This window comes from Penicillium atrosanguineum (genome assembly GCF_028827265.1).
Source record: "Penicillium atrosanguineum strain IBT 20685 chromosome Unknown utg000004l_segment0_segment0, whole genome shotgun sequence".
Taxonomy (NCBI): Eukaryota; Fungi; Ascomycota; class Eurotiomycetes; order Eurotiales; family Aspergillaceae; genus Penicillium; species Penicillium atrosanguineum.
In genome coordinates this window covers 327035-341174 of record NW_026623136.1, presented here as the reverse complement: position 1 = coordinate 341174, position 14140 = coordinate 327035, and the positions used below count along the sequence as shown (strand labels likewise).

General features: G+C 49.8%; 6 protein-coding genes across 6 annotated transcripts; 5 read left to right on the top strand and 1 right to left on the bottom strand.

Annotated features, from left to right (window-relative positions):
- Positions 1–386: 386 nt before the first annotated feature.
- On the bottom strand, positions 387–3410 carry N7443_005435 (aromatic acid exporter family protein; the record flags this gene model as incomplete). Its single annotated transcript, XM_056885491.1, has 1 exon — positions 387–3410. The coding sequence occupies one exon, from the start codon at positions 3408–3410 to the stop codon at positions 387–389; it is 3024 nt and encodes a 1007-aa protein (XP_056740939.1).
- Positions 3411–4356: 946 nt separating this feature from the next.
- N7443_005434 (regulator of G-protein signaling domain-containing protein) lies at positions 4357–5148 on the top strand (the record flags this gene model as incomplete). Its single annotated transcript, XM_056885490.1, has 2 exons — positions 4357–4952; positions 5007–5148. 2 exons carry the CDS (start codon positions 4357–4359, stop codon positions 5146–5148), a joined length of 738 nt encoding a protein of 245 aa, XP_056740938.1.
- Positions 5149–5697: 549 nt separating this feature from the next.
- Positions 5698–8240, top strand: N7443_005433 (uncharacterized protein; the record flags this gene model as incomplete). Its single annotated transcript, XM_056885489.1, has 2 exons — positions 5698–6011; positions 6065–8240. The coding sequence occupies 2 exons, from the start codon at positions 5698–5700 to the stop codon at positions 8238–8240; spliced, it is 2490 nt and encodes an 829-aa protein (XP_056740937.1).
- Positions 8241–8709: 469 nt separating this feature from the next.
- Positions 8710–10839, top strand: N7443_005432 (uncharacterized protein; the record flags this gene model as incomplete). The annotated part of the gene is made up of 3 exons (XM_056885488.1): positions 8710–9597; positions 9645–10057; positions 10104–10839. 3 exons carry the CDS (start codon positions 8710–8712, stop codon positions 10837–10839), a joined length of 2037 nt encoding a protein of 678 aa, XP_056740936.1.
- A 414-nt stretch (positions 10840–11253) lies between these two features.
- N7443_005431 (uncharacterized protein) lies at positions 11254–12626 on the top strand (the record flags this gene model as incomplete). Its single annotated transcript, XM_056885487.1, has 2 exons — positions 11254–11942; positions 11999–12626. 2 exons carry the CDS (start codon positions 11254–11256, stop codon positions 12624–12626), a joined length of 1317 nt encoding a protein of 438 aa, XP_056740935.1.
- Positions 12627–13010: 384 nt separating this feature from the next.
- On the top strand, positions 13011–14006 carry N7443_005430 (aminotransferase class IV; the record flags this gene model as incomplete). The annotated part of the gene is made up of 1 exon (XM_056885486.1): positions 13011–14006. One exon carries the CDS (start codon positions 13011–13013, stop codon positions 14004–14006), a length of 996 nt encoding a protein of 331 aa, XP_056740934.1.
- Between the last annotated feature and the right edge of the window lie 134 nt (positions 14007–14140).

Sequence of the window (14140 nt, the reverse complement as noted above, 5' to 3'; positions counted from 1 at the left end):
ATAAGGACACCTTGTCGTTATCGAGGGACTGATAAGAGAAGGAATCTCCCGCTAGAAAGAGTCACCAGTGCGAGAAGGGTGTAAGTGAATCTTTTTTTCAAGTTGATAGAAATCATTTTGAGCTCTTCAAGATGTGGGATTGAGTTATACTTAGGCAGCAGCGAGTTCCAACCCGGCTGGTTCTGTCTGGGTTGACGCTTCTCTAGTGGAGTTGGGCTCATTCTTCAGGGTGAATCGGGTCGAACCGAGCGGCTGTGCTCTGGCTCGTATTCACAAATTATGCCTCTTATCAGTATGCAGTGTTGACGGAACTTGTACTAGCCGCGGAAGACATTGGAGGCATTAGTATCTCGAGAATCTATTCTCTCATCCTGCCAAATCAAGTATCATACAGGTATCCTCTCTTCTCGCCATGGATTCACAATATGACTTTCCCCCAGTACCCCCTTGAGCACGAGCAGTATATCATCAACCGCAGACAAAAACTTTAAGTAAGAGCTGACCGCCACGCAATACCGACGGTAATCTTCACTACGCACCAAGTCCGTACTAAACTCTGCCTTGCGGTGCTCCGCGTGCCAAGCTACATAGCATCGATTAAGTAGCGGTGCGGGCAATCTTTCTGGTAGAGGATCACCTGTCTTTAAAGACTGGTTGATTACTCCGAGGACGACCATGACGGAATCAATGATGGTGTCATCCATGATGCCAACATTGCGCATAAGACGATGCTGCAGTTCTAAGGGGAGGGATCCCGTCAGAGCAAGCAGTCGGCCTATTGATTGGTTCATATCCTGGCTTAGTTCTTGTATTTGAAGAAAAGTTCCCTGATCGAACGGGCCGAAGCTGATCTCGAATTTCAACAGATTGATGGGTCCTTGCAGGGAGAGGAGTGTCTCGGCCAAGTCAAGGGATATCTTCTCTGCCACGACGTTGACAGGGCTAGGGTCATCCGCTCGGCCCCAATGGGAAAGGAGCAGGGCATAGTGGTCTGATAAGATGCGAATAGCGTTGAAAAGCGAATTGCGGACATGCCGACTTGCCGACGGAGGTTTGGGAAAGATCTGGACAACGAACGCAGCGACTAACCCCAATAGAACGGTCACTAAGCGTTTGTAAAAAGCTTCGTATCCGTATCCTGGAAGTCCATATTGCTCAGTATGTTTATCGTCGTAACTGAACCCGATCACCAGCACGTAAGTCGCGCCACTCATGACAGCGCATGGCAGTAGTGCGGGCGGCAGGAACAGTCGCCACCAGACCAAGACTAATGTCATTGCTGCGGTTATAGCAGACAATCCATATGCGTTACCAAAGCCATTGCCCGACCCGATATACCATGCCACCATACCCATTACGCCACCAAGTATGGTGCCAGCGGTTCGACTAACAAATGAGAAAGTGAAGTCTGCCATGTAGATAACCACCCCAATTTGCGCCGTGATTGTGCCCCAAATTCCCTTTTCGCGGTAGAAAAATCCCGCGGTCGCTGGTAAAGACGCCGGAATAGCCGTTGCAATTGTGACCACCACCATACGGATGGCATACATGCCTCCCGTATCAGTGAGCCAATGCCAGCTGCGCCTGATGATATTGCTTAGCCTGCCTTGACGACGCCTCACTCCAAGGCCATGGCTTATACCAAGCTGGCGATGTGCTTCTTGGACTTGGTCATCCAGTATGGTGGGATCATCTCCGCTACCCATAGGCATTCCAGACAAAGGAGGGTTCTGGTGCCCGTTGACCAGCCAGGCTACAGCGTAGCGAACGCCGCACGGATACCATATGCGGTGCTTGGTGCGTGTTCTACATAATCCCAATATCCGAGCCAGAAGACTTTCTGTGGCCGTTGCTGATCCAAGAATTCTTTCTTCGGCTACCATGCCCAAGACTAGGGCGCGAAGGGCATACGGACCTTGAAGATCTGGAGACTTGAGATTACCGCTTTCGTCGAAAAGATCCATGTGGCTCTCGATCAATCCTTCTGTGGTTTCACTGGCACAGCTCTTCTTGGCAGAACGCAGTTGATCCAGAATTTCCTCCACACGAGAAGCCATCTGGTCAAATTTCTCGGCCGGGTGTCGGCGGAACCATCGACGCGTGTTGACTAGACGGATACATTCAGCGATCAAGCTGATGGCTTCCGAAGATACATGCAACAACTCTGTGGTAGATTGTCTGAGGGCCAGCGTGGTATTGGATCGGATTTCTCCAATCTCTGGGGACTGAAGGGCATGCATCATATATGTTCCTTCTTGCAACTGCCGATTTCCCATTCCAAAAGGGGAGGTATTTTCTTTTGTACCTGCATCGCCGTTTTCACCACCTGAGTCTGACTTCATCTTACTTATCTTCTCATGGGCTCGTTGTTGAGCGATGTGAAAGTCCAAAAGAGCGATATGAGTAAGCATCATCTGCCGGACAGGAGCAAGAAGACTCTTAATATCCTCGGCACCCCATCGGCCACGGGAGATATCCAGTGGTAGGAAAGCCATCATGGGTTTCATAGCCTTGAACGTCTCAATATATTTTGCTTTGGAGCACTTCATCTGGGCAAGGTCTACTGGCTTTTCAGTCAACCTGTCCCGCGTGCATTCTAATGGAAAATGCCCCATGAGAACTAATTTCTCCATTTGAGACAGAATCGCGTATGATGTGGACTGCGGGAACAGCAACAAACAGCACGCGAAGCCGAGAGCGATCCCTATAGCACCCGGCTCAACGAGGACTTTGGCGACCTCCCCATTCCATGATGGGAGGGTTGGACCGAAGAGCAGGAACAGGTCCATGACGATGATGCCGAATATCTCCGCGAGAACGAACTTCTGATTGAGCACCCTCAGTCGCGCCATCACATACACGAAGACGCAACTCATCACGTAGAAGATAACAGTGACTCGAGCATCAAACATAAAGCCGTCATGTATGAGGTTTTCTGCTATTGCTAGAGGGTTTTGCCCAGTTTGCTTGGCCTGTGAGGCGGCCTCTTCTTTCAGTTGGAGCAGTCGGGCCATAGTTTGCGAGTCTGGGCGCGCGGCCAAGGCGGCTTTCATGGTAATTAGTCCCCATGCCCAGGCCAAACACATACCGAATAGAAGAGACAAAGCTGCCAAAAGGTAGATGATCAGTATGCTGCTGGGAGGCACAATGTACAGCAAAAGTGCGCCGAAGAATGTGGCGATTCCGATGCTGTGCAGGGCCGGGCCGATGAACATTAACAGGGATGCCACCCAGATAGCTACCCAACAGCGAAGAACGATCTTCAAGTCGTGTTTGTTGAAGTGGTCCAGCCAAGCTGGTAGCTGGAACCGACGGCGCTGGGCAGACGCTTCTGCGCTGCCGTCTGCGTTGCCATTCTCAATCTTCCTATTGACGTGGGTTTCCCGGTCGGCGGGAATTTTTATCGGCATTTTGTTTCGGATGACTTAATGAGGCCATTGAAAACCCTTACAAATGCTCATAATCGCTCGGTTAAAGAACGGAGCGTAGCGGAGGTGAGCATTACTATGATTGGGTCGAGACCCAAGTGAATGCTGTCATCGTCGGAGACTTTTTCCTACCATTGGCCTAGGAACCACCAACGACTGCATCAATTGACAGCGAGATTTTTAGAGGCATTAATTACCTGAGGTGAATACGAATCGAAAGACAAATAACAAAATGCTGCATAGCAACAAATCTAACTGTTCTCCAGCCCAGTGATTCCTTCGGAAACCTCGGAGCCCCAGCATCGGGGGGTCCAACGTGCTCACTGAATTGCAAGTCTGATATCATTGGTGCCATTTCACTGGGACATTGTTATCTCGTGTTCACCTTTTTAGCCTAGAATGCCGCGACACTAACGGGGCGATCTCCCGATTTTAGCCAGATAAGAATCGCCCCCCAGCCGCGTGACCGCCCCACAGACCTGTTTAGCCGATTTACGCGATGGATTGTGCGGATTGTCATTTCACCTAGAGTATAAACTCCCTTGGTACACCCACAAGGCAGCCCTATGGATCTTATTCCCTCCTATCTTCTGGTTTGTGGCTGGATCTAGCCTTGTGACCTTTTTTCATAGCCATGTCTGGACAGCCGAACACTTCGTCACATAACCTGTCACCTTCCCCACAGAACACGAACCCCTTCTGAATTGGGCAATGTGGTGTTCTTGAACGGTGGTTTGAGATGCCGGCTTCCCTGGAGCCGCGGCTTGGTTTGTTTCGTGGATCTAGACCTTTTAAGACTATTCCAACAAACTGGTCATGTGAGCCGAGCGCGAAGTAGATTTACAATCACATTTCATTAAAGGAATTAAAACTTCCAACCCATCACCCACTCTACCTTTCGAGGATTCTTCTAAGAAGTCTTCTGAGAATGATGGCTGTTGAAATCTCACCCAACACCTCACAACTTCGCACCTCCATTTCAAACGATATGCCCTCTCCGTCGCGTACGACTTTGGAAAGCATTCTCTCGGGCGAGTCACCAAAGCCGTACACATTTAATGCTTTCCTGGATTTCCTACATCAGAACCACTGTGAAGAGACGTTGAACTTCATCTCGGAAGCGAAAGCGTACCCAGGTGTCTACGGCACGCACTGGTCTTCTCCGGACAATAGCATCGTCATTCAAGACCCTATTATTGTTGGAAAGCAATGGACGTCCCTCATGGGCACCTATATTTTGCCCGGGTCTCCCAGCGAAATTAACCTGCCAGGTTATATCCGTGAATCGCTCCTTGGAATTTTGGATGTGACCATCCTACCACCCCATCCAGATCAACTAGACTCTGCCCTTGATCATGCCTATGAAATTCTCACACACGATGCCTTGATCCCATTCATAAGAAGTTTCAGCCTGGGTGATGATCGGCCACTGGATTCAGAATCTCATTCCAATACGACAACATATTATGGGGGTTTTGTTCACACGTTTTCGCGAAGATACAGCTCACCGAGCAGGAACAAGTCGTATGTTCATTGGAAATTTCATTTGGTCATAGGAGCGCTAATTTGAGATTATAGACCTTCCCCTACTGAGTCTTCAACGAAAAGTACTCAGGAAATCCAGCCTCCGAGAGGCTTCCGAGTACCGCCGTCATTATACAATTTCTCTTGGGTCAAATATGTTGGCGGATTCGGATACTCCAGAGGCCAAAATCCGTGATTCAATATGGAGCAACCTATGGGACTTTTTTGAAATATGTTGATCTGAGGACCTACGAAGGATCACAAGGTCATGCTATGGAGATTTAGTGTCATGGTACTCTCGTAAAACACAAGCCATCAAATCCTTTCCGAAGTTAACGGGAGTTACCTGGGACCTCAAGAACCATCCTTTGATAGAGTTTACCAGAGAATACTTTCCAATCGAATACGTCATTTTTGAGATTTACGAAGCGAGATGATCAATCCGTAGCCGGAAGTTTACGCCTGAGGCATCAAGTGGGCGGAAACTGCCGACAAGCATCTGCTCGGGGCCCGTGCCATTCACTATTCTGCAAATTAACTTTAGGAATGGTACCCGGATACAACATTGTAATGTCTCGGGATATACCATACCGAAGCCTAGGGGGACCCATGAGGATGATTCCCAATGACCGGTTCTGATGCATATTGAATTGCGATCTACAAATGCGGAGAAGACCCTGACTGCCCTCGTTTTTCCCGAGACTCAATTCATACCGTATCCTACCTTTGAGAAGACTTCGTTAGGATGGCTTCTCAACAATTCATGCTTCGAATTGGAGCAGTTGTATCGTTATGTTCGACCGTGGCATATGCCGTTGACGCTTACTTCCCAAAGTACTACCATCTCGGCGCCGAACCAACTATTGACGGGCTGCAATCCTACGATAGAAGCTCAGTTACATTGGATGAACATAACTCCGTCTTGACTCTCGATTATACCACCGAGGTTGGGGGTTGGCCCTGGGTCGAACTTGAAAGCCCGAGCTCTCCAGTGCAGATTCAACTCAAGTATTCTGAGCCATTTGACGGCCTGGAACTTCCGCAAGGGGATGGACCTTGGTAAGTTGGGTACTGGACTTAATACTCTCCTTTCGGCTCTAACACAGAACCAGGCTATACTGCAACGGTCTCATGAACTCTTTCCGTACTGAAACCTTCAACATCACGGATTCAGGAACGACCCAATCCTTCTTCCTTCAAGGGGGCCTTCGTTGGCAATCCATCACTCTCATTGGAAACACTCCCATCACCATTCGCAATATCGGCATCAAACCCTCTGTCACCATTTCCGACCCGGCAACACTCCCAGGTAGTTTCTCTACCTCCAACGATATGTATGAGCAAGTGTGGAGCCTGGGCGCCCGCGCAGTCGAAGCAGCCTGTGTTGATGCAGGCTCACAGCCTTCAACCTGGGAGATCTCCGATGAAGGCGCTCTTATCAGAGGGCAATATCCGGCCGTATCCGCGCTTGCGAGCAGTTTTGCTAACTACACCCTGGAGTTCAGCACAAAGATTACTGCTGGCGGTACGGGTTGGCGCGTTGCTGGTGGTGCCAATGGTGGTTATGGAGCTTACTTCGTATTGACATCCAATAAGGAGGGGCTGGAAAGTAGTAACATTACATCACTTGCTCAGAACAGTTTGATTGCCGGGTATGGCTTCACTCTGATCGACCAGGCGATTCTGCCATCTGCACCATCCGAAACGTATCCCGTTTCGACCGTCATTAAAGAAAACGAATGGTACTCCATCAAGACTGTGATCAACGCAACTGGATATGCTATCTCTGTCAACGGTCAGGATATTGCTTTCGTCGGCAACTCAAACTTTGAAAGCTATATCAACGGCGCTTGGGGCTCTGGCAGCTTGACCGAAGGCAACTTTGGATTCGGTCCCTATCTGAACCAGCAGGCATGGTACAAAGATGTCAAAGTCACCGCACAAAACGGCACTGTCATTTACCAGCAACCTTTCACATCCACCGACATTCTCCAGGAATATGCTGTCGCCAGCAACGAGTACGCCGTCTGTCTTGATGGAGCGAAACGCGACCGGGAAGTCTGGATCGGCGACTTCGCTCACACTGGCCGCATGATCGCGGCAAGCAGCGGCCGGTATGACTACATCAAGAGTATGATTGAGTTCGAGTTCGATTGGCAGTACCCACCTGGCCCTGCGCACGGTCTGGTCCCGATCCAGGCATACATGGGAGCAGGTGCAGACTATCGCGAAGTGTACTATCCTTCGGAATTTGGTGAGACAGACTACCAATTCTTCTTTCTTCTAGTCTTGAGTGACTATTTTGCTTTGACCGGCGATAAGGACACTCTCAGCAAAAATTGGGATGGTCTCAAGCTATTGGTCCAGACATTGGTTGATCGATACTATGATCAGGGGTCCGGTCTCATGGCCAGTGCCGATGCCTCGTGGTTCTCTGCGCAAGGCAGTCAGAATGCCACTGCACCGACTGCTCTCTTTGTCGTCGCTCTGAACCAGCTATTTGAGGTTGCAACCGCTCTCGGGGACTCGGATACCGCATCAACCTGGAGCCAATTGTCCACCAACATTACCACCGCTATCAATGATTCCCTCTGGAACGAAAACATAGGCGCATACAGCCTATCGCTGGCACAGCCAGACGACACCGCAATAATGGCTACTGCGTTCACTATCCGTGCTGGAATCGCATCTTCCGACCGTGTCACTAGCAGCATCGCCCGACTCTCCGACGTTTTTCTGGCCATAGGCTACAAGGACAGTTCCGCCGCTTCCAACTCCGCCAGTACTCAGTTATCCCCAAATACTCAAGGTTTCCTCCTCGAATCCCTCTTTCTCGCGTACACAAAGTACAACGTCTCCGTGGATGTTGTAATCCCAGCCATTCAAAACCTATCTGAAGTCTTCTGGCCTAAAATGGTTACCCAAAATGAGTACTTCACTGGCGCGAGCTGGGAGTATCTCTACCAAGATGGTAGCCCAGGTATTGGAATCTTCACCAGTTTGAGCCATCCTTGGGGAGGTGCACCGACCTACATCTTTAGTAATTATATCCTTGGTGTAAGGACGGAGTGGAATGCCCAGGTCAAGAGCTATGAATGGGTGTTCGCCCCGGCTTGGGACATTGCCGAGGGCCTTGGTCTTGGGTGGGCCAGGGGCAGGGTGCCTTTGTCTACTGGTGGTTATATTGAGGCGGAGTGGAATACTACATCTAAGGGTGAGAAGCCTACGATGTCTGCGACAGTGGTTGGAAATGGCAATGTCAAAATCAATGTAATTGAGAGGCTCTAGATTCTAGCTATTCCGTAACTCAGCAAATGCATACTTTTATTTCCATCGAAACCATTATTCTTTTCAAAGATAACCTCCGGGTAGCCTTCCAGTTCGTCGTTCCTGGTTACACCGAAACTCTATCCTATACTTCCAAAACCGAGCCATACTCCCTGGATATCGGCATATTAACGTCCGTTCAATATTGCATTTCCGTGTTCCTCCGTCATAATGATTTGTTTGAATACTACCTCCGCATCTGGTTCCGAGCCCCGTGTCTTGGACCCCTAGTCTCCCCGCATTGATCGTCATGTTGCAATCAATTCGGGCAATTTGCGGGGAATTTGGTCACCTCGGGGTTTTCATCACCGAGAAAAGTAAGACTTCCAGCTTTTCCTGCCCGTTGCATTGTCTTTACGGTCCTAACACAACCCTTATATTTGTGGGAGGCCACTTGGGTAACCATTGTCTCATGTAAACATTGAGAAAAATGGCAGTACTTTTCACTTCTACGAGAGGTATCCTCGCCTTGATTTGCTTTCTCATTCTCAACCCCCTGGCCAGTGCCTGCTGGGGAAACTCACCCTGCAATGGACCATTGGAAGCTTCCTTCCCTGGTCCGTGGGAAAATTACATGCACTCGCCATCATCTCGCCTCGTCTCACCGAAATCAATCCTCAATTCCGATACCAGCTTCCAGACTCGGTACCCGAGTCTTTCAAAACTTGCAGGAAATGGCTCCCTCGTGATATTTGACTTTGGACAAGAAGTCGGTGGAATAGTCAACATCAACTACACAACCAACGGAGCGGGGACTCTCGGCCTCGCATTCACGGAGGCCAAGAACTTCACTGGTTTCAATTCAGACGAATCAAACGGCGGTTCGACTCCAGATGGTGCACTTCTCATTGATATCTCATCCGATGGCTCAAAAACTTACTCCATGCCTCTGGACAAAATGCGCGGAGGGTTCAGGTATCTGAGTGTTTTCACTCTCACCAACTCAACCGATTTCAACGTTACCGTTGATACCGTTGATGTGGAGATCACCTTTCAGCCTTCGTGGCCTAATCTCAGGGCGTATGGTGGTTATTTCCATTCCAGTGATGAGCTGCTGAATCGCATTTGGTATGCCTGTGTCTATACGCTTCAAGCGAATAATATCCCGCCTACTTCTGGTCGAACGTGGCCAGCACCTACTCAGGGATGGGAAAATGATGCAGACCTGGGACTTGGATATAGTGTTCTGGTGGATGGGGCAAAGCGCGACCGGGCTGTTTGGGCGGGTGATTTGGGAATCTCTGTCCCTGCTTCTCTTGTTGGCCTTGGGGACTTTGAGAGTAGTAAGACTTCTCTGAACATTCTCTATATTAACCAGGTAAATATAAGTTTCCTATGTCAGTGGGCCTTTCTAATGATTACTAGGATCCGACTACCGGAGAGCTTCCAGAAGTTGGACCGCCGATCAACTTCTTTGGCTCGGATAGCTATCATCTGGCAACGATGATCGCGACACATGATTACATATTGTACAGTAATGATATGGAGTTCCTCCAGTCAATCTGGCAGAACTATACGCAAGCAATGACCTTCATCATCTCCCGAATTGATAGCACCGGCCTGCTCAATGTCACGGGTTCTTCTGGCTGGGGTCGATCTGCAGATGCATCCGGTTACAACATCGTCGGAAACATGCTCATGTACGGAGCCCTGCAGACTGGCGCAGTCCTGGCGATTTGGGCCAATCAGTCAGATCTAGCGAAGGAATGGGAGACTACGGCGTCGAGACTGAAAAGTGCGGTCAACTCTCCAAGCTACAACTGGGACCCATCAGTTGGGTAGGTGCTCCAACTCTATCGCCGAACTCGAACTAATCTCAAGCAGCGCATTTAAAAACAATCCTACCGACATTATGTTCCCCGAGGACGGCAACAGTATTGCCCTCTTATATGGCGGTGCGAATAGTTCCACCTCGTCAAACGTCAGCGACTACCTCACTACCAACTGGGGCCCCATCGGCGCCGAGACACCAGAGATGCCGGGTACCATCTCACCATACGTCGAGAGCTATGAAGTGAAAGGAAACTTCAAGATTCGAAATACAAAACGTGCTCTTGATCTCATCCGTCTCAGTTGGGGCTGGTACATCAACAATTTAATGGGAACTGGCAGTTCAATGATCGAAGGGTACAATGTAGATGGCTCGTTCCTGTATACTGCTAACGAAGGGTACGACAAATCGGGCTCGTATATTTCACATGCGCACGGGTGGAGTACTGGACCTGTTGACGGGTTGGTCTCGTATGTGGTTGGGCTTCAGCCTACTGCCCCGGGTGGTGCGAATTGGACTCTGGCCCCGCAGAAGGGTGATCTGAGTTCTGCACAAGGTGGGTTCACGACGCCGCTGGGGAGATTCTCGGCGAGTTGGGAGATCCAAAACACTGGTTTCATTCTTCAATTTGATACTCCGGCGTCCACTCAGGGGCTGATGCAACTTGAGGTTTCCAACTCGGCGAAAGTTCTTGTTGATGGACAAGCGTATCCGATAAATAGAGACCCTGTCACTGGGCTTTCGGAGATTAGTGTGTCTGGTGGTAAGCATGTTGTAATTTTGCAATAGGGATGTCAAATTGCGACGAGCGAATCGAATATACTCACTTCGAATGTTGGCTCAGATACGTTGTACCAAAATCTCCCATATGATTTCAGTCCTAGCTCAATGTTTCTAAATTTCGGGACCCAAAATATACCTCAACGGCCGGCCTAGCGCGACCGGGGCAAACAAATCGGTTCCAAAACCCCAGAAGCTTTGAGAATCAAATAGTAGTATTGCAAAAGCGAACCTTTGAAGTACAAACGGAATCTTTCCAAGAGGTGTGTTGAGAATTGTGTAAAAACATGTGGATGTAATCCATGCGGCTCTGCTGCCTGAGACAAAAAAGCCTTGGCGGCCATGTGTTTGCTGACAGCCTCGTGTTTTGTTTTCTTCTCTCTTTCATCTGTGTCTTTATCTTCTTGATCATCATAGCAAACAATGGGTCGCCTCCCCGACGAACCCTCGGCGTCCTCGTCAGTCTCACTCCACACCATCGATAACGATGACCTACCGCCCCCCTACACCGACGAGCCGGAATTCTCAACCGCTCCCGCTCCGCAGCCCACATTCCAACCCCTAAGACTCAGCGACTCAGCCTATAACATCCCCGGCGCGAAAAGCTTCACGGTAGCTGACGCTCGCATCGTCTCCTATGCGCCCTCGCTGTCACAGAACAGCGATGAGCTCTTCCGCGTTATCCGCAGGCAGATGAAGCTACCCTTGCGCCCGCTGCTTGGAATCCAGGGAACACATACTGAGTCGGGTAATGATGGCAAGAAGAAGACTACCAATAACGTGACGGACTTCCGCTTCCATCTTGATCTTGCGGAGACTATGTTGCGGGGTTGGGAGGGACCACTCGATGTGAACTGGATGCAGACTGAGGTTGTTCAGGATGGGGATGAGCAGAAGACGTTCCGGGGTGGAATTGTTCAATCACGTCAGTATAAGCCTCGCAAATCACATGCTAAGAGTGTTTCGCTCGACGATAGCGATGCCGCGTTGCTGGAGTCGGAAGCAGATGTCATGGACGGCGTCGAGGAGGGCGGTGCGGTTCTTTCGGAACAAGAGGAACATCTCAAGATGTGGTGTGAGAGGTTCTGCAGTGACCCTGCACCCGTCAAATCGTATGTTTTTCTGTGATTCCTTTTCGCGATGACCTTGCTAATTATTTGGGGAAAAGATTCACTATGACCCGAGAACTACAAGGCTTCGACTACAAGCCAATGCGCAATGTTCTTGCCTCGCACATCCGCGAACTAAACTACCGCGGGTCGACAAACTTCTGGTTTAAAAAGGGATACAGTTCCGTCACAATCTACTCACCACATTGGATCAACCAGCTACGGACTAACAGTTTTGTCTGGTGGATCTGCGTTATCCTCCAGCTCTGGATTATCACCTGGCCTATCATCAAGCTGATGGAGAAACGATACGAGGTCGCCCGGTCTCAGTGGAACGCCTCGCTTGACCCTGGCCCTGAGACGGGTTTGCTCAAGTGCTACGCCCAGAATCGTGACGAGACACAGCTTGGTGAATTCTGGGCTACGGCCGTCAAACAAGCTGCGTGGACTCGACGACAGGGAGAAGGTGCTTTGCTGACCAGGAACGATGCTGATCGATTGCGAGGCATGAGTAATGAGCAGATTTTGCGTATCCAGAGCTGTGAATCGGAGGCTGAGCGACAGCGCCGCGAACGCGTCCACAGTGGCCAAGGCGGACTCATGGATAGTGTGGTCGGCCTGGTCAGAGGCGTCTCGGAGGCCTCGCAGGATTACAGACTGACGATGGGATGGGGTGCTAACACCTAGGCTGTAATTAAATCAATTGGCTTCACCGGCGTTTGTTGCTTTGTACCTTAGGAAGCGCTCGCTTTTACCCAGATTCTACATAGCCTTTATCCTATATTGTGACAATTCTATTCCCCGCCGCAAAGGGCATTGTATGACACCAATGCGCACATCGCACTTGCTTACCCACCACGAATGGGTTGTTCCATTCGCCATGCAACCTATGGCTCTCCCGATTCGTTGGTGTATTTACATCCTTATCATAAGAACATCAACCCCGCATCTGCTCGAACTTCTGAATCGTGAGAATTGGATTACTGTGACACTGCCCTTGTGCTCTACGAAGAGAGATCAGATAAGCTTTATCATCTACCGTGCAAACAATCCGGCTTCAAGTACCTCACGATGGCGACGATGGAAAAAGTATTCGCAGGCTATGAAGCCCGAAAAGCAATCCTTGCCCAGAACACCAATCCCTTCACAAATGGCATCGCATGGGTAGCAGGAAAGCTCACCCCACTCAAAGAAGCTCGAATCCCCATGATGGACCAGGGTTTCCTCCGCAGCGACCTGACCTACGACGTCCCCGCCGTCTGGGATGGCCGCTTCTTTCGTCTAGACGACCATCTCACCCGATTCGATGCGAGTTGCAAGAAGCTGCGACTTAGCATGCCTCTCTCGCGACAAGAAGTGAAGCGGATCCTCGAGGAAATGGTCGCGAAGAGCGAAATTCGAGATGCTTATGTTGAAATTATCGTGACACGCGGCATGAAGGGTGTTCGCGGGAATGATCCAAAGGATTTGATCAATTCGCTCTACATGTTCGTTCAGCCATATATTTGGGTTATGGAGCCTGATATTCAGCGAGTCGGTGGAAGTGCGATCATTGCGCGCACTGTTCGGCGTGTTCCTCCTGGTTCGATGGATCCGACTGTTAAAAATCTTCAGTGGGGTGATTTCACGAGAGGTCTTCTTGAAGCTGCTGATCGTGGAGCTACTTATCCGTTCCTGACCGATGGTGACACGAATCTGACTGAAGGGGCGGGCTTCAATATTGTGGTTGTGAAAGGTGGTGTTCTCTATACACCCGCGCGTGGGGTCTTGGAGGGAGTTACGCGGAAGAGCGTTATAGATGTTGCCAAAGACAATGGTTTCGAGGTACGCGTTGAGCTTGTGCCTGTTGAAAGGGCCTATTGTGCGGATGAGATCTTCATGTGTACCACCGCGGGCGGCATCATGCCGATTACGAGTCTTGACGGGAAACCTGTGAATGGAGGTGGTATTGGGGATACCACAAAGAAGATTTGGGATGGTTACTGGGCCATGCATTATGATCCTGCTTTCAGCTTCAAAATTAATTACACGGAGACAGAGGATGGACGTATAAAATCACGTCTATAAGCCCATATTACCCAAGTAGCTAATCCAACATATCTGAAGGATTCTGCTACCAAAACAACTATCATGAACCGGTCCAGGTTATGTTCGTATTAAATTGTGAATACTGAAAGCTCTGATCTTGCTTCAAGCCTAAG